We start from the raw sequence: 18232 nt of genomic DNA on the forward strand, positions 1-18232 counted from the left end.
GAAATTTTTGAAATGGTGTATCTTTGGCTATGTGTATTTTCACCAAAAAAAGAGGTTGAGAAGTTAGAGGGCTGATATGTTGTGGGGTTGTTAACCAGTGTCATAAAATAACGTGTACTTCTGTTTCATGAGAAACTATTTGTTCTGTAAGCCTTCACCTGAAGTACAATAAAAAAAATAAAAATAAAGTATTTGCTTCTTATATACTTGGGTAACTACATCTTGTTTTATTTTCTAAACTAGTAACCCTTCTTTTTAAAGATAAATTGAGCCCATTTACATTTAGTAATTATAGTAGATGTTTGTGGAATGAATGCATAAATGAATTTTCAGATTCTTCACACCTTATTTTTTTAACCTTAAGTAAATGTACACATGTATAATGAGAGGTAAATGTAATCTTATTTGCTTAGTTGACTTGATGATGCACCATATGAATTAAATTGGACTTTCATTTGCTTTCTCTGTTTTTTTTTTAAAATTGTGCTTTAAGTGAAAGTTTACAATTCAAGTTAGTTTCTCATACAAAAATTTATGCGCACACTGTTATGTGACCCTAGCTGCTATCCCTATACTGTGACAGCGCACTCCTCCTTTCCACCCCAGATTTCCCGTGTCCATTCAACCAGCTCGTGACCCTCTCTGCCGTCTCATCTCACCTCCAGCCAGGAGCTGCCCATTTAGTCTCATGTATCTACTTGAGCTAAGAAGCACCATAAGTATCATTTTATGTCCCATAGTCTAGTCTAATCTCTGTCTGAAGAGTTGGCCTCGGGAATGGTTTTAATTTTGGGCTAACAGTCTGGGGGCCATGTCTTCTGGGGTCACTCCGGTCTCAATCAAACCATTAAGTCTGGTCTTCTTGCTAGAATTTGAGTTCTGCACCCCACTTTTCTCCTGCTCCGTCAGGGACTCTCTGTTGTGTTCCCTGTCAGGGCAGTCATTGGTGGTAGCTGGGTACCATCTAGTTCTTCTAGTCTCCGGCTGATGAAGTCTCTGGTTTATACGGCCCTTTCTGTCTCCTGGGCTAATATTTTCCTTGTGTCTTTGGTGTTCTTCATTCTCCTTTGCTCCAGGTGGGTTGGGACTAATTGATGCATCTTAGAAGGCCACTTGCTAGCTTTTAAGACCTCAGACGCCACTCACCAAAGTGGGATGCAGAACATAAAACATCTTTTAATTCTACTTTAATTTCAAACTCAACAGAGCAACTTAAAATTTCACTAGAACACGAGTTGGTCCAGTTTAAGAAATGCTTTCAAAATTGAGCCACCTAGCTTCTGTTCAGGATAAACTGTACATCATTGCACATCTTTTCTAACTTTTGGCAGAGAAAGTGAAAAATCAACCCATGGCATGATGCTTGTAGTAAGTTATTTCCTCCTCGGCATCAGGCAAAGAAATGCTTTTGCACTGTTATATGCTGTGCTGTTTCAACAGGTGATTCCCCTGGTCCTGTAGATCTGATGACTGCTCAGCATTGTTCTGAATAGCTTCTTGCTGATATTGAAGATGTGTTGTTATTATTGCCATATCTCTTAAACTATCTTCTGAGTGCAAGGTGGCATCTTTCTGTTTTGAGCTGCCTGAGCTAGCAACTCGGAGCTCCATGAGTCCTTCAGCACCTGCTTGGTGAATGCGGTCGCATCAGTACCACAGGTGTTCACCTTCTCCGTGAGAAGCCCTTTCACGGGCTGATCAAATCATGCTTGCAAATCCGATGTCTCAGTCGCAGTCACCTATCTCGCCCCGTATTGTTTCGCCACCTTTGACTTAGACTCATTGCCCTATAAACTACTCATCTATGCTTCAAACTTACTGTTGTCAGTTTGATCTGATATAGATAATTCTTGTTTCAGTGTATCTTTATGTTAAAAATATTCAGTGACTGAATAATATTTCATTTGAGGATGCAACAACATTTAGATAGTTCCCCTTTGCTGGAATCTCAGGTTGCTAATTTATTTTTACTGTTATAAACTTGGGACCCAGGTGGCTCAGTAGTTAAGTGTTAGGCAGCTAACCAAACGGTCTGCTGCTCGAATCCACTAGCTGCTTCTTGGAAACCCTATGGGGCAGTTCTGCTCTGTCCTATGGGGTTGCTAAGAGTTGGAATCGACTCGATGGCAACGGGCAAACAATGCTTGAACAAACATCCTTTGTGTGCACATTTTAAGGCTTTTGACATATTGCCAGATTGCACTTATTAATGGTGCAGTGGTTAAAGTGACCAACTGCTAACTGAAAGGTCTGCAGTTTGAAACCACCAGCGGCTCCTCAGGAGAAAGATACGGAAGCGGACAATGGAAGCAGCCTGCTTCCATAGAGATTTACAGCCTTGGAGACCCTATGGGGTCGCTATGAGTTAGAATCAGCGCAACAGCAGTGGGTTTTTTGGCCAGAAGAACAAACAAATCTGTCTTGGAAGAAGTACAGAGTGCTTCTTGAAAACAAGGATGGTGAGACTTTATCTCATGTACTTTGGACGTGTTATCAGGAGGGGAGCAGTCCCTGAAGAAGGACATCATGCTTGGTAAGGTAGAGGGTCAGCAAAAAAGAGAAAGACACTCAAGAAGGTAGATTGACACAGTGGCTGCAACAGTGGGCTCAAACATAGCAACGATTGTGAGGATGGCACAGGACAGGGCATTGTTTTGTTCTCTTGTGCATGGGGTCGCTGTGAGTCGGAACCGACTTGACAGCACCTGACAACAAGAAAGAAAATGGGGAACCCTGGGCAGAAAATAGAGAGAGTGCTGACACTTTGTGGAGAATGAAACCACGGTCATGAAATACTTTTTGTATAAACTATTGAATGAGAAACTAATTTGCTCTGTAAACTTACCCCTAGTGTACAATTAAAAAAAAAAAAAAACCTACTCTCCTAGTTGGAAAATAATCTTATTGAACTCTGTATGGGAAAACAAGTGTTTATTACATGTGTGGTTATTTGTGACCTGTGAACCAGCTCCATGTGTAATAAACCAAATATACTCATTTCTGAGTGAAATGTTAACGTCCTTAATCTAAATATAAAGGCAAAACTCTAAGGCTTGATATTAATTTAGTTATGTTGGCAAGTTTTGGTTTTTTTCCCCCACTGCTTTTAGCATTTGGTGGAAGTCCTTTCTGAGAGCCAGGTTCTTAAATACTTTTAAGCTGTAATTTCTTCTGGGTGATAGAATTACTTTTCTGTATATTCTAAATTTTCTTCAATGGGTTTATACTTTTTCCCTAAAATAATAAAATATATTTTATAGCTCTCTTTATATTTAGATACATGTACTATTTATTCACTTGGAAAAATAGGTTATTTTTAAAAATTAAATGATAAATGTTTTTGGATCATGGGAAATTGGGGCTTGATAATAATTGAAATAAATCTTAAGTGAATATATGTTCTGTTTTCCTGTCCTGACTTTTTTGGGTTTGTTTTGTTTCCTTTTGTTCTTTTCTGCCTTTCTTTTATAATTACTACAGCTTGATTTTGTATATGTTTCATTGTTTTAGACATGTTCAATTATTGTGAAATATTATTTATTTGTTTAGTCATAGAACCAGCTGCTAGATAAATTTAAAATTGTTAAAATACAGACCAACGGGTTAATTGTGGGAAAAAATCTATATATTCTTGTTTATAGAATATCTTTGGGCTTTAACATTTGGCATTGAATATTGTTTGGGTTTTTAATGTTGTTTTGTTTGGGTGATTGCTGAAGGTGGTTTTTCTTAGCTATTCTGATAATTCTCTGGTATTTTTATGTTGATTATTTCTCTTATTAAAACTTTTCCCCTGACATTTCTAGTACTTAGCATGTAAGTTTCAATCTTCTGCTTCTTCCTGATATATAGTCACGATCTGAGAATTTACCTGTTCTCAGCCTATAACTAATAACTCAGTCCTATTAATGCTTCCCAAATCGATATCTATCCCTTATCTCTCCTCCTTCCCCAGTCCCAGCTTGCCATCCAACCTCTTTCGGTCTTCTTTCTGGTGCTTCCTGTCTGTCCCTGATCCCTTTTCCGTGTCCTAGACCTTTTTCCTTTCTGCACTCACTCCCTTGGTGAACTCTTCTGGTCTCATGGCTCTTATGTGTATGCTGATGACTGTCTTCTGTGAAGCTCCACTGGGATGTTTCACAGGCATCTCAAATGCAACATCTTAAAAATTGAGCTCCTGATAGTCTCCTCTAAACCTGCGCCTCCTGTGGTCTTTGCCATACCTATTAATGACCTTCTGGGGGTCATCAGTGACTGCTCTTTGTATATCAATCTATTAGCAAGCACTACCTTCAAGACGTATCCAAAATTCTACTTCTAACCACCCTCACTGCCTCCTCCCTGTTCTAGGGCATCATCATCTCACATAGATTATTCCAGTAGCTTCCTTTCTCCCTTTTTCTTCTGTTTGCCTCCTTCTGTTTACAGTCAGAGTGGTCCTATCAAAACGAGAGTCAGATCTTGTCTCTTTTTTGTTCCAGACTCTTCCGTTAGTTTCCTATTTCATGCATAGTAAAAGCTAAAGTCCTTATTATGACCCATAAGGACTATATGATCTGATTCCTGTTACATTTCTGAACCCCACCCAACCTCTCCCAACCCAGTTCACTAGTTCACTCCACTTCAGCTACACTGGCCTCCATGAACGCATTCACTAGGCTCTTGAATCAGGAGCACTTGCTATTCCCTCTGCCTGAATTCTCTTCTTTCATGTAGCCTCGCAGCTTACTCATTCACTTCCTTCACATTTTTACTCCAGAGTCACTTTCGCATCTCCCTTGGCCTCCTGTCTAAAATTTCAGTTGTTTCCCACACCTACTTTCCCTTCCTTGTTTTAATTTTTACCCTTTAGCGCCTAGCTCTGTCAACTATATATATATTACTTATTTATCTTGCTTATGTCAACCCCCACTGTAAACTCCCTGAGGAAAAGATTTTTTTTTTAAATTTAATTTTCATCTTCTTTCATATGCCTGGAACCATGCCAGTAATTTCCCTACCTCCCTATTTCTATTAGTAGTTTCCAGTTCTCTGGGTTTAAACCTTGCCATCTTTTTTTAACGTCTCTGTCCTTTATTTTCTATATCTAGTGGTCACTAAGTTCTCTTGTTAACACATTACAGGTAGGATAGTTTATTTTGTCCTCTATCTAATGACTCTCACATTAATGTTTATTGCAGCATTATTTGTAATGAGTAGAAAACTGGCTTAAGAAGCCTGTAATTAAAGTTGTAAACTTGGAAATTCTACTAATAATTTTTTTTTTAAATGTAGGTATCCCCTACTTTGAAGCAAGTAGGGGATCAGTGTTAATTTGGAATACTTTATATGATAAGCAGTACATACACTTTAACTCTATAAGTCTCTGCAGTAGTATAAATATGATACACACCTTTAGAGCTTCATAAAATCTTAAAGTTGGAAGAGACCTTCCTTGGTGGTACTAAGACTACCAAGACTTTTTTTTTTTTTTTTAGTAGAACCCTGTAAACAAATGAGAGGATGCTGCCTATTCAGCCTGTCTTTCCCTAAATACACTAAACTGAAATAAAACCCTGGGGCACCTCCACACAACACAGTTTAAAAGTAGCAGAATAGCAAATCTACGTTAAGGAGTCATAGGGATCATCCTAAGCTCCTTATTCCTCAAATCCTTTTGATTTTATATTTGTAATACCTCTGTTGTATTGTTCCATTCATCTCTGTCTCTACTGGTCTTTCTTTAATTAAGTCCTGTTGTTTTAGCTATTACTGCAGACTCTTACTTGGTCACTCAGCTTCCAAATTCATTTCTCTACAATGACACTGTTGTTCTCTTTCTGAAATTCAGACCTGATGATGACATTTCCCCAGTTAAAAGATTTAGTATCACCTTCTCCCCCCATCACTAGTACAGGTAGTTCTAACTTAACATGACATTTAAGGCCCTTCACAGCCCAGCCCCATCTCTACCATTCCTCACATCTACCCTGTGTACATGTGCCATTCCCAGTATACAACCTGCTCCCCTGCCTTTGCTCATGCTTTTCCATTACCCTTGGAACCTATCACCACCAGTCTTACTTCAAGGCCCTGCTCAGATTGTTACAGTTGTTTGCAATTACTGCCTTCCAGACTGAACTTGTTCAAGGTAAGGACTCACTTGCATTCATCTTTATGCCCATAGAGCCTGCAATGGTTTGTTGCATGTATTTGAAATTATTTAATTGAGTATAGAGCTCTTTACTTCATGTGGTAGCAGTTCCACTGTAGTAGATCTGATTGTTGCATGATTCTTTATATTGAGCTAAATTTCACTTCATTGTGATGTCCAACCATATTTTCGCTCCCTGGAACAGTATAGAACACATCTGCTCACTCTTCTGAAAGACTGCCTTTCAGATAAAGCATTGTATAGAAACCAGTTCTATGGCTACGAAAGACTGCCTTTCAGATAAAGCATTGTATAGAAACCAGTTCTATGGCTACCTTACTTTTGGAGTAAATCAGCTTGAAAATTGGTAGCTATACTAAGGATAATTAATCACTGTATCTGACAAAAAATTACGGGGCTAACGCCTACTTGTACAGTGTCCCCTTTCATCACTATTTTCTTCTACTTTTTCCACCAGAAAGCTATTCAAGTTTATAGAAATAATTCCTCGGGATCTTCCAGCTCTTAGAGTCTCCCCCCTACTCTTTCATCTTCCTGGTGTGCAGCTAAATTGACAGCTCTATTTGTAGCTTCATTGTGAATATTCCCTGTGACATCTTATTTGCAATGTCTCTGATCATCAACTCTACTCACATTTGCTTGTGACCACAGACTTAATCCTCAAACAAAATATGGAACACTATACAGGTAGTCACTGACTTATGATGTATTCAAGTTAAGCTGAACCTCATTTACAACAGTCAGTGTATCTGGAACATTGCATGTTCCTGGGAGGAAGTTATGGAAGAATGCATGCAGGAGATATGGAAACAATTGCTGAGTTATGTGAACATGCTCCAAGCATTTAATCAGGATAATATGGAAGAGATCAGTGGGGAAATCATCCATATGGCAAGAACTCTGAATTTCGAACTTGATATAGCCAATGTGGAAGAGCTCATAGATCACGAAGATAGGGAATTGACAGATCAGGACTTAATGGATTTCAAAGAGAAAAAAATGCTGAAGAAGAAAGAAATAATGAGGAAGAGGAAGGAGAGAAGTTGTCAAAAAATTTTGGTGAAAGGATCAGCTGAAGTTTTTTCTAAATTAAGCCAGGGGCTTCAGTTGCTTGAAAACATGGACCCGAACACTGATCACTTTGCTAAAGTCAGTAGCCAGATGCGGGAAGCAGTGAGATGCTACCTCGAAATATATGAAGAAAGAAAATGATCATACAGACAACTCTCACTAATTTTCTGACAAACATCATCCCCATTCTCAGGGATAATCCATAACCTTCCACAAGTGGAGTTATTACCACAACTGACAGTGCCAGTGTCATCCAACTCTTCTTCATTGTTGGAGTAAATTTTTATGATTTGTGTATTTTTTACGTATGAATATATTAAAATATATCTGTAAGTTTATATGTAATGTTTCCAACTCCCAAAGACAAGTAAAGATTGGATTTATAAAGATACTGATAATAAAAGGCAATAGTAATGAAAAAAATGGGGTATTCAACTTAACGTTGGAACCGACTTAACGATGGAGTCATCGAAATGGAACCCCGTCATAAGTGGGGGACTGCCTGTCCTTTTACGTTTTTATGATTTGACACTTCCTAGACCATAGAGTGAAAAGTGTTTACCTTTCTAAAGTAAATAATTTCCAGGTAGTTCCTAGTGAGGAAACAGATTCCATATCCCCCATGTGATTGTGCTTTTTAATGTTTCTAAGTATAAAAATGTTATAATAAAAACCACAGTGATGAATTCAATTAAAAAGCCCATTCGCTTCTCTATACTGACGTTAAAATGTCTATTCCTTATATTTAATAACTGTGTGCAGTGTTGGGGAACTTGAGTAGCATACTTTTCAAGGCCATTCCAACTGGTTTGAGACTTCATAAAGAATAGAGACTTGTCATAGAGACAGCGAGTGATCACAGAAAGCCTATGGTGACTCCACTCATCCTTATTCCTAGAGATTTCAAGGAATCTAAGTCAGCAAATAAAATTTTGCTGAAGATCATTCAAAAGTGGTTGCAGCAGTATATCAACAGGGAACTGCCAGAAATTTAGGCCAGATTCAGAAGAGGATGTGGAACCAGGGATATCATTGCTGATAGCAGATGGATCCTGGCTCAAAGCAGAGAATACCAGAAAGATGTTTACCTGTGTTTTATTGACTATGCAAAGGCATTCAACTGTGTGGATCACAACAAATTATGGATAACACTGTGAAGAATGGGAATTCCAGAACACTTAATTGTGCTCATGAGGAGCCTGTACATAGATCAAGAGGCAGTTGTTCGGACAGAACAAGGGGATACTGTGTGGTTTAAAGTCAGGAAAGCTGTGCGTCAGGGTTGTATCCTTCCACCATACCTATTCAATCTGTATGCTGAGCAGATAATTCAAGAAGCTGGACTACATGAAGAAGAACGGGGCATCAGGATTGGAGGAAGACTCGTTAACAACCTACGTTATGCAGATGACACAACCTTGCTTGCTGAAAGTGAAGAGAACTTGAAGAGCACTTACAGCCTTCAGTATGGATTACATCTCCACATAAAGAAAACAGAAATCCTCACAACTGGACCAATAAGCAACATCATGATAAACGGACAAATGATTGAAGTTGTCAAGGATTTCATTTTACTTGGCTCCACAATCAACACCCATGGAAGCAGCCGTCAGGGAATCAAAAGACTCATTGCATTGGGCAAATCTGCTGCAAAAGACCTTTTTAAAGTGTTGAAAAGCAAAGATGTCACCTTGAGGACTAAGGTGAGCCTGACCCAATCCATGGTATTTTCAGTTGCATCATATGCATGCGAAAGCCAGATAGTGAATAAGGAAGACCGAAGAAGAATTGATGCCTTTGAATTTTGGTGTTGGCGAAGAATATTGAATATACCATGGACTGCCAAAACAACAAATAAATCTGTCTTAGAAGAAGTACAACCAGAATGCTCCTTAGAAGCAAGGATGGCAAGACTACGTCTCACATACTTCGGACATGTTGTCAGGAGGGATCAGTCCTTGGAGAAGGACATCATGCTTGGTAAAGTACAGGGTCAATGGAAAAGAGGAAGACCCTCAACGAGATGGATTGACATAGTAGCTACAACAGTGGGCTCGAGCATAACAATGATCATAAGCATGGCGCAGGACTGGGCATTGTTTCATTTTGTGGTACATAGGGTCACTATGAGTCAGAACCGACTCGACTGCACCTAATAACAGCAATAACAAGTCAGTCCAGATACCCCAGTGTCTTCAGCCCCAAGTACTTCAGGGCTGTTTTTTGTTGTTGTTTAATTCAATTTATTTATTTTTTTTACATAGGGTTTAAAATTAAGAAGTTAATCAATATACAGTGAAAAGTTATCTTCCTACTCATGTTCCCCCATCTACCCAGTTCCCACCCTTAAGTATTATTAGCTTTCTGTGTATACTTCCAGAGCTTAGTTATACATGTACAGCAAATATATATTATTTGCTCCCTTTTCTTTGTAAACACTGTTCTTTACCTTGCTTTTGTCTTTCAAAAAAAAAAAAGCATAGCTCATAGAGACTTCTCTCAAAATTTTCCAAAGCTTCATAGTATTCAGTTGTACAGATACACTGTAATTTATTAATCAGACACTGTTGATAGACATTTAGGTTTGTTTCCAATTTTTTGTTAATACCTTGCACAATATACCCATGTGATAGTACATTCTACAGTCAGTCTTAATTTTGTGGAACTGATATAAACAGGAAAATATTGGCTCTTCCCAAGAAGTTCAATTTTAAATGGTTCAACTGTTATCCTTTATTCTGAGATGAGCCTTGAATTGTTGGAGAAAAGCAGAGAAATGATCTTACCAAACTTTGTAGGTCAGGAAAACTATATCCATTTAGCCTTTTAAGTAGAGAAATTCTGCATACTATTACTCTTCAGAAATTTTAGAGACATCCTTAACTCCTTTTCCTTCCTCCTCTTACCACCAGCCCAGTTAGTCACCAAGTGTTGTGCCTCTTCCATCCTGTTACCATTTGTATTTGTACCTTTTCCATTCCCATTTCACCATCTTAGCCAACCTAGTTATTTACACCAGGATCTATCTGCACTCAGTCTTTTCTGTCCCCTAATTGATCCTAATACCGGTAATGGCTAATGTTTATTGAGTACTTACTGTGTGTTTGGCACTGTGTAACTGCTTTTCATTTACTGACCATTTTAATCCTCACAACTACTCTTTGAGATGTTAGTAATATTTCCCTTTCTCAAGGAAATTGAAACTCAGAGATTATGTCACTAAGTGGTGGTGAAGTCAAACAGCTATGAGATAACGATTCCTATTCTTAAAAAGTTAGTGACCTAAGTAGAGGAAATAAGAAGCCATTCATTTAAGCTAGAAATGCTATACTAGTCCACAGATGGCAAAGGAAAGATTGGGCTGAAAGAGATGGAAAAGAGCATTCCAGACAGAGGAAAATAATGAGTACCCCGAAGGAGAGACTAAATGTGATTAGATAGTAAATCCTGCCTGCCCAGCCAGCCCTGAGCTATTGCATCAGATTCATTTGGAAAGTTCTTAAAAAATACTGTTGGTTCCTGACCCCACCCCTTAGCTTCTGAATCAGATGGTCTGAGGCAGGACCTTAAAATCTGTGCTGCTGATATTGTCACAGGCTTTTCTGATGCACAGCCATGTCGAGGAACCACTGACTAAAGGAGGGAGGAGGGTATGTGGTGACTAAAGCAAAGGATACATTTTCTGATAAGTGGTAAGAGATGAGAGTAGATGACTGGTGCCAGATTATGTTAGGAAAAGCCAGGCTGAGGAGTTCAGAGTTGAAGCAGTTGGCAGTATAGAGTGCGTCACTAAGTGGATCAGCAGAGAGATATGTTAAGAGCATTTGTAAGTAGACTTTACTGGCACAGTGTGCAAGAAGGAAAGGCTGTAGTAGGAACCAAGCTAGGAGACAGCTACAGGGATTTAAGAGTCATATTATCACTATGAGAGTTTTAAAGAGGATTGGACATTTTATTAGGACTGGTTTGTCTAGAAATATGTGGTCTGCAGACAGAAGGTAATTATTTAGTAATAAAAATAATAGTATTTGCTTTTTTCTTTCTTTTTTTAAACATCACTCTGTCATCAGTGTAGAGGACAGAATTAGAGGAGGCAAGAGTAGTTATGAGGAGATAGGTAAGAGGCCATTGAAGTGGACCAGAGAAGAGGTAATGGTAGCTTGAGTAAGTGTGGTGGTGGAGCTAGAAGCGAGCAGATATTTAGGAGATAAAATTGACAGAAACTTCATGATAGATAAAATAGAAGGTCAGCAAGAGATAACAAAAGATGTCAAAAACCAAAACCAAACCTACTGCTGTTGAGTCAGTTCCAACTCATAGTGACCCCACAGGGTTTCCAAGGCTGTAAATCTCTATGGCAGCTGACTGCCACATCTTTCTTCCATTGAGCTGCAGGTGGTTTTGTATTGCCGACCTTTTCGGTTTGCAGTCAGTCACTTTAACCACTGTACCACCAGGGCTCCCGAAAGGTGTCAAAGTTGACCTAAAATTATTGGCTTAGGCAGTTGGATGAATGGAGATCAGTTTGGTGTGGGCCGTGGAAGGATGGGCCGGGGGAAAGCTCATAATTTTAGTTCGAGATACCTTTAAGTTACCAAAGTGGAAATACAGAGAAGGCCAGTGGTTCTCAAATAGTAATATGAATTAAGATGCCACTATAAGGCCAGGCTATACATACCTCCAGAGATTATTTAAGTCCAAGGTGAGGTTTGGGCATCTTTGTTTTTAAGAAAGGAGTCCCTGGGTGGGTGCAAATGGTTAATGCACCGAGCTGATAACGAAAAGATAGATGTTCAAGTCCACCCAGAAGCACCTTCGTAAGAAAGGCCTGGCAATCTTCTTCGGAAAAATCCGCCATGGAAAACCCTCTGGAGCACAGTTCTACTGACACAAGGGCACTATGAGTCAGAATCAACTTGACAGCAAATCGTTTATTTCAGGAAGCTGCCAAATGACTCTCATGGACATCATTATTTAAGAACTGTTGATGTGAAGAAGAAAGAGAGAGAAAGAAAAAACTATTGATGTAGGTAAACAGCTGGATATTTGGGTCTGAAGTTCAGAGGAATCTGGGCTGGGTATAAACTTAGGTGTTGTCTGCATACAAAAGGTAATTGAAGCCACAGGTGAGGATAAGAGTGTAGAACAAGAAGAGAAGGGTACTAAAATTGACTATAGGGAATTATAAAATTTAAAGACCAAGAAAAATGAGTCTTAGAAAGAAAATCAGGCAATGGTAATGCCACAGAAGACAAAGGAAGAAAGTGTTTCAAAAAGGAGAGAATGGTCACCAAACATAAGGACTTAAAATTACCCATTAGGCTTAGCAGCATGGAGATGTCATAGTTGACCTTTTTAAGATCTATTTCTATTTGAATGATCATGGAGATAGAAACCAGCTGAGGAGTGAGTGGGAGGTAGTGAAATGTAGATCACAAATGTAGAAAACTATCAAAATGTTACCTGTGATGATAAGGACAGAAATACAGTTATAGCTGGAGAGGAAAAGGTTGAGGGAGAGATTTTTGTTTTGTTTAAAGATGGAAGAAACTTGATAATTTTTAATGCTTATGGGATGGTGCTAATTGAGAAGGGGTGGTTGAATATATAGGAAAGGATGATGGATAGTATGTTTGCAAGAGTGATGGGGTCCAAAGCTCAAGTGGAGAAACTGATCTTAATTATGAAGGGACCACATTTAGTGTAACAGGAGGGAACAAGGAAAGGATGGACATGGATATAAAGAAAGCAGAATGCTAATGCACTGATGCTGTAAGGCAATTTTGATGACCCTGAGTACTGCTTTAGCTGTTCTGAGGAAGTGACTGGGGTTGGATCAGAGACTGTATTCCTTTCCAGCCTGCTCTTGGGCTAGCTCAGCTCTTAATCAGACTTTGTCTCCTTTTGGCCACTTTCTCTCCTTTTGGCCACTCAGGCAGTAGAAGAAAAATGGTGGTGGTAGTTTTTTGTTAGTTGCTGTGGGGTCAGTTCCAACTTATGGCAACACCACGCATGTCAGAGTAGAACTGTGTTCCATAGGATTTTCAAGCCTGTGACCTTTTGGAAGCAGATCGCCAGGCCTGTCTTCTGAAGTGCCTCTGGGTGGGTTTTGAACCACCAACTTTTTTCAGCTAGTAGCCAAGTGCTTAACCGTTTGTACCAGCCAGGGACCCAGGCGTTGTGCTAGGTACTTGATATTCAGGATGAAGTAAGACGTGGTTGCTTAAGGGAGCTTGGAAAGACTGATGTCTACACACACACACATATGCATCTTTCTCATCTATGTGTTAGAGTAACTGTTGTCCATTTAGTCTCACATAGGTAATTTTTTAAAGACGTACAGTACTCAAGGGTGGCATTCTTTACTTTTTGAGCTAACCTGTTGTTTGGTTAAAAGTGACTTCAGAGGATGGTTTCAGTTCAAGTTTTAAAGACTATCTCAGGACAGTAGTCTTGGCAGTTCCTCCAGTTTCAATCCAGTAAGTCTGGATTCTTTGAGAATTTGAATTCTGTTCCACAGTTTTCTCCCTTTCTATCAGGATCCATACTGTGTCCCTGACGAGAACATTTGGTAATGGTAGCCAGGTACCACCTAGTTCTTCTCGTCTCAGGGTAGAGGAGGTCTTGGTTCATGGAAACAATTAGTCCTGTACTCCATTTCCTTCTCTAATTCTTGGGTTTCCTTCTTTCTGTTTTGCTCCAGATGAATAGAGACCAATAGTTGTATCTTAGATGGCTGTTCACAAGCTTTTAAGATCTCAGACACCACATCTCACTGAACTAGGATATAGAACATAAACTTTATGAACTATATTATGTGAACTGTATTATGCCTTTTGACTGAATTGTCCCACAAGACTATGACCCTAAGTCTTCAAGAAAACTAATCCCATGAGGTAGTTGGTTATGTCTAAGAAGTATCAGTATCTGTAGCTAGCCCCTGTTTGCTTTAAATATATCTATATGTGTGTGTGTATTTATATTTTGGTTGTTGTTGCAAAATTATAGCATTTACCAGTACATCCTTTTTCTTGTGTACATCTTAGTGGCATCATCTACACTAGTCAAGCTGTGCAATACTTCACCCACATTCGGTGCTACCTTTCCCATCACCAGAAACAAAAAGTGACTACTGTCTTCAGAATGATTCTCCCTCTTCTCCCCACCCCCGACCTCTAGTAACCACCAATGAACATTGGTCTCTGTAGATATAGCTATTGTTGTCATTTCCTAAAAGTGAGATCATACAATATTTGTCCTTTTGTGATTGACTTATTTTGCCAGCATTATGTCCTCCAGGTTCATCCACGTCAGCAAGAAGTTTTGGGAATTCATTTTTGTCTGTGGTCGGGTAGTATTCCATTGTATATACGTGGATTCTTATAGTGGAAAGAGTCCATAATTTTTATTAAGATTCTCAAGGAATTCTGTTGCCCCCAAAATATTAACCACTACTGCACTATTAAAACTTTCAGTTATTATTAGGCTTTGGCCTGTTTAACCTTGTCATGGATTGAATTGTGTCCCCCCAAAATGTCTGTCAACTTGGCTAGGTCATGATTCCCAGTATTGTGTGATTGTGTACCATTCTGTAATCTGATGTGATTTCCTTAAGTGTTGTGGACTCAGTCACTGTGATCTAATGGGATGGATTAGTGGCGGTTATACTGATGAGGTTTACAGGATTGGATGGTGTCTTAAGCCAGTCTCTTTTGAGATATAGAGGAGAGAGGCGAGTGGAGACACAGGGGAACCTCACACCACCAAGAAAGCAGTACTGGGAGCAAAGCGCGTCCTTTGGACCTGAGGTTCCTGTGCTGAGATGCTCCCAGACCAAGGGAAGACTGATGCATCACAAGGACCTTCCTCCAGAGCTGACACAGAGAGGAAGTCTTCCCCTGGAGCAGATGCCCTGAATTTGGACTTGTAGCCTACAGGACTGTGAGAGAATAAACTTCTCTTTGTTAAAGCCATCCACTCGTGGTATTTCTGCTACAGCAGCACTAGATGACTAAGACAAACCTCATTTACCATTTAGGTTTTCTCACTGGAGGAAAGGGAAATTAAGGATGTAATGCTTCACAAGTATACTTCTTTAAATGATTAATACAGTTTTCAAGCTGATAAACATTAGAATTTGTTTTTATGCTTATCTAGCAATATTATAATCATGCTTCAGTTTTTGTTACAAATACATTTTTATCTTTAGTACCAGGACCCTCTGGTGATAATGGCATCAGTATTACCATGATCTTGATGGCTTGGATGGTTATTGCAGTGATCTTGTTTTTACTGAGACCTTCTAATCTAAGAGGATCCAGTTTACCTGGAAAGCCAACCAGTCCTCATAATGTAAGTGTTGTGGATTATAAATCCTTTTTTCGTCGAGGGTTTGAGGGGGGCGGGTAGGGGGAATGTGATCTGGGGAGAGGGAGGAGTTTGTTTTGACTGAAATGTCTAAATTAGCAAAAAAAATGATTTAACTCATTGAGTATAAGTTTTTCCTCTTTAGTCCTAGTAAATCTCGGAGCCCCCAGTGGCTTAGTCTGCATGGAGTTATATATAGAAGCACAAGCCAGTAGCCCCAAAATAATTTTTAAAAATTTTCAATCTTTACTCACATGAGAAACATCAAAAATGATTCTATTCATAACTCACAGCAATTTTTCTCAAATCCAGTTCTCCATTCTCCAGTTTTATTCACCTCACAGTTGATCCCTTGCCTCTCATGCTTCAAGCCCCCTAAACTCTCTTCATTAGCTCCAGCTCAATTGTTTTTCCCTCTGTTCTCTCCCCTTCTGTCTTAGCTATTAAATACAATAGAGCCACTGAGCCTGTCAGGCTAAATCCTGTTTTCCTCTTGTTTTTTTTGCATCCTATTTCTCTCAAACCCATTCTTCCAGTTCTGCATCACAATAGATCAACTGAGCTGGCAAAAAGGAGAGGTAGGAATCATTAATGTTGATAAATCTTGATAGTCATGTTTATAACAATTTTTGTTGTCATTGTTGTGTGCGCTCAAGTTGATTCCGACTCATAGCCACTCAATATGACAGAGTAGAACTGCCCTACAGGGTTTCCTAGGCTGTAATCTTTACAGGAGCAGATCACCAGGTCTTTTCTCCCATGGAACAACTGGTGGGTTTGAACCACCGGCCTTTAGGTTAGCAGCCGAGCACTTTAACCATTGAGCCACTAGGGCACCTTATAAGCATTTTTAGAAACTTCTAAAAGAAAAATATGATGAAGCAGTCCAACAGAGTTTTCAGTACTATTTTTAATGAAACTTCCGTTAAAGGATTACTTTTAACTCTTTTCAGAACCAGTACTTAATTGTTTTTTTCTTTTCCATTTGACTTAGATGGTATCGTTTTAAAAATATTTCCATGAGGTATTCACTTACTAAACACCTAATATCCCACTAATTCTCTTCTCAGCCTTCACCATGTGGGATTTCTAAAATGATTGCTTCTTTTCCCCAGTCTCATAATACGTTATTAATACTAGAAGAAAGTTCAGTTAAACTGATTTCTTATATAGGGGAAAGCAAACGGGCAATGTTACTTAGTCAGTGCTTTTGGTCTTTTTCAAGAGTAGAACATCTCGGTGAGTAGTATGTTGACTTTAATTAAGACATAAAGCATCACTAGCACTATATAAGAGCTCTGGTGGTGCAGTGGGTAAGAATTCAGCTGGTAACCAAAAGAACGGCAGTTCGAATCCACCAGCTGCTCCTTGGAAACTCTATGGGGTAGTTCTGCTATGTCCTATAGGGTTGCTGTGAGTCAGAATCAACTCGATGGCAACAGGTGTGTTTTTGTTTTTTTAAGCACTATATAAAAAGACTTAAATTTATTTTGTTTTTTTTTTTCTTGAAGGAGGATATTCACAAAACAACTTGCATATTATCTTGATAAAGTGTTTCTTCCTTAGCTTTTTTTCCTATTTTCTGTGTACAGCTTTGGGGTCCTTGGGTGGTGCACACGGTTAATGCACTTCGCTACTAACCTAAAAGGTGGAGGTTTGAGGCCATCCAGAGGCACCTCAGAAGAAATGCCTAGCAATCTACTTCCGAAAAATCAGCCATTGGAAACCCTGTAGAGCATATTCTATTCTCACACATGTGGGGTTGCCATAAGTTGGAATCGACTTGATGGCAACTGGTTATGTACAGCTTTATTGCTTTCATATCAAAGAACAACTTCCTTAATGTTTGGATCTAAAGAAATCCAACTTAGTAAGTTGACTTATAACCCTTTAAAGGTGACAGAAATGCAAAATAACAGTCCTCTGGACCTTAGTTTATTGTAAACTAGTGGTTCTAGGAATAGTCCCACTGCCCTAGGAATAGGCAAGAAAATGTATTGACTCTAATTTCAAATAGAAAAACTATGAACTTATATAGCATGTCAGGGTGAACAAATGGAATCTTCCTGAAGATTCCTGAAAATTCTTATCTCGCCTTTATAGTTCAGATGCTTTCTTTTGCAAGTAGCCAAAACCAATTCAGATTAGTTTAAACAATAAGTGGCTTTATTGGTTTATACAATAAAAAAATTCAGAAGTAGGGTAGATGTTTGGAATGATTGATTCAGCAGGTTTAACAGTGTCATAAAAGACCCAGTTTCTTTCCTCATCTCATCAGCTTCACTCCAAGGTGGGCTCCCCTTGTCATCACAGGCTGGCTTCAGTAGCAGCTGGAGCCACATGCTTCCTCGCTGATACTCTGTTGTGGGAAACAAACGAAAGCCCCTGCCTTTACTTTAATTGCACTACTCAGCGATTCACTTTAGCAAGAGGGATGAAACTACCTTTATTGGTTTAAAGGCCACCCCTAGAACTGGCAGAGAGAGCTATCATATCACTGTTAAACAATTTTCCTTATTCCATTCCACAGGAAAGAAAAGTTGGAGAGTTATAGTGTTAATCTACTGTTCCCTTACGTAAAAACGAATGATAAGTTCAAATAAGTACATAGTTTGGTACAGGAAGGTGGTGGGGGTGGGG

General features: G+C 39.1%; 1 protein-coding gene and 1 pseudogene across 1 annotated transcript in view; one reads left to right on the forward strand and one right to left on the reverse strand.

Annotated features, from left to right (window-relative positions):
- Window positions 1–18232, forward strand: part of SMIM14 (small integral membrane protein 14) — a 73273-nt gene that overhangs the window by 53400 nt on the left and 1641 nt on the right. Inside the window, exon 4 of the mRNA XM_004384664.2 lies at window positions 15435–15577. Coding sequence (XP_004384721.1) covers window positions 15435–15577 — 143 coding nt within the window. The remainder of the gene's footprint in view (window positions 1–15434; window positions 15578–18232) is intronic.
- On the reverse strand, window positions 1059–4147 carry LOC105756702 (BLOC-1-related complex subunit 7 pseudogene; annotated as a pseudogene).

Source organism: Trichechus manatus, unplaced genomic scaffold (genome assembly GCF_000243295.1).
Source record: "Trichechus manatus latirostris isolate Lorelei unplaced genomic scaffold, TriManLat1.0 scaffold00126, whole genome shotgun sequence".
In the NCBI taxonomy this organism is placed as follows: Eukaryota; Metazoa; Chordata; class Mammalia; order Sirenia; family Trichechidae; genus Trichechus; species Trichechus manatus.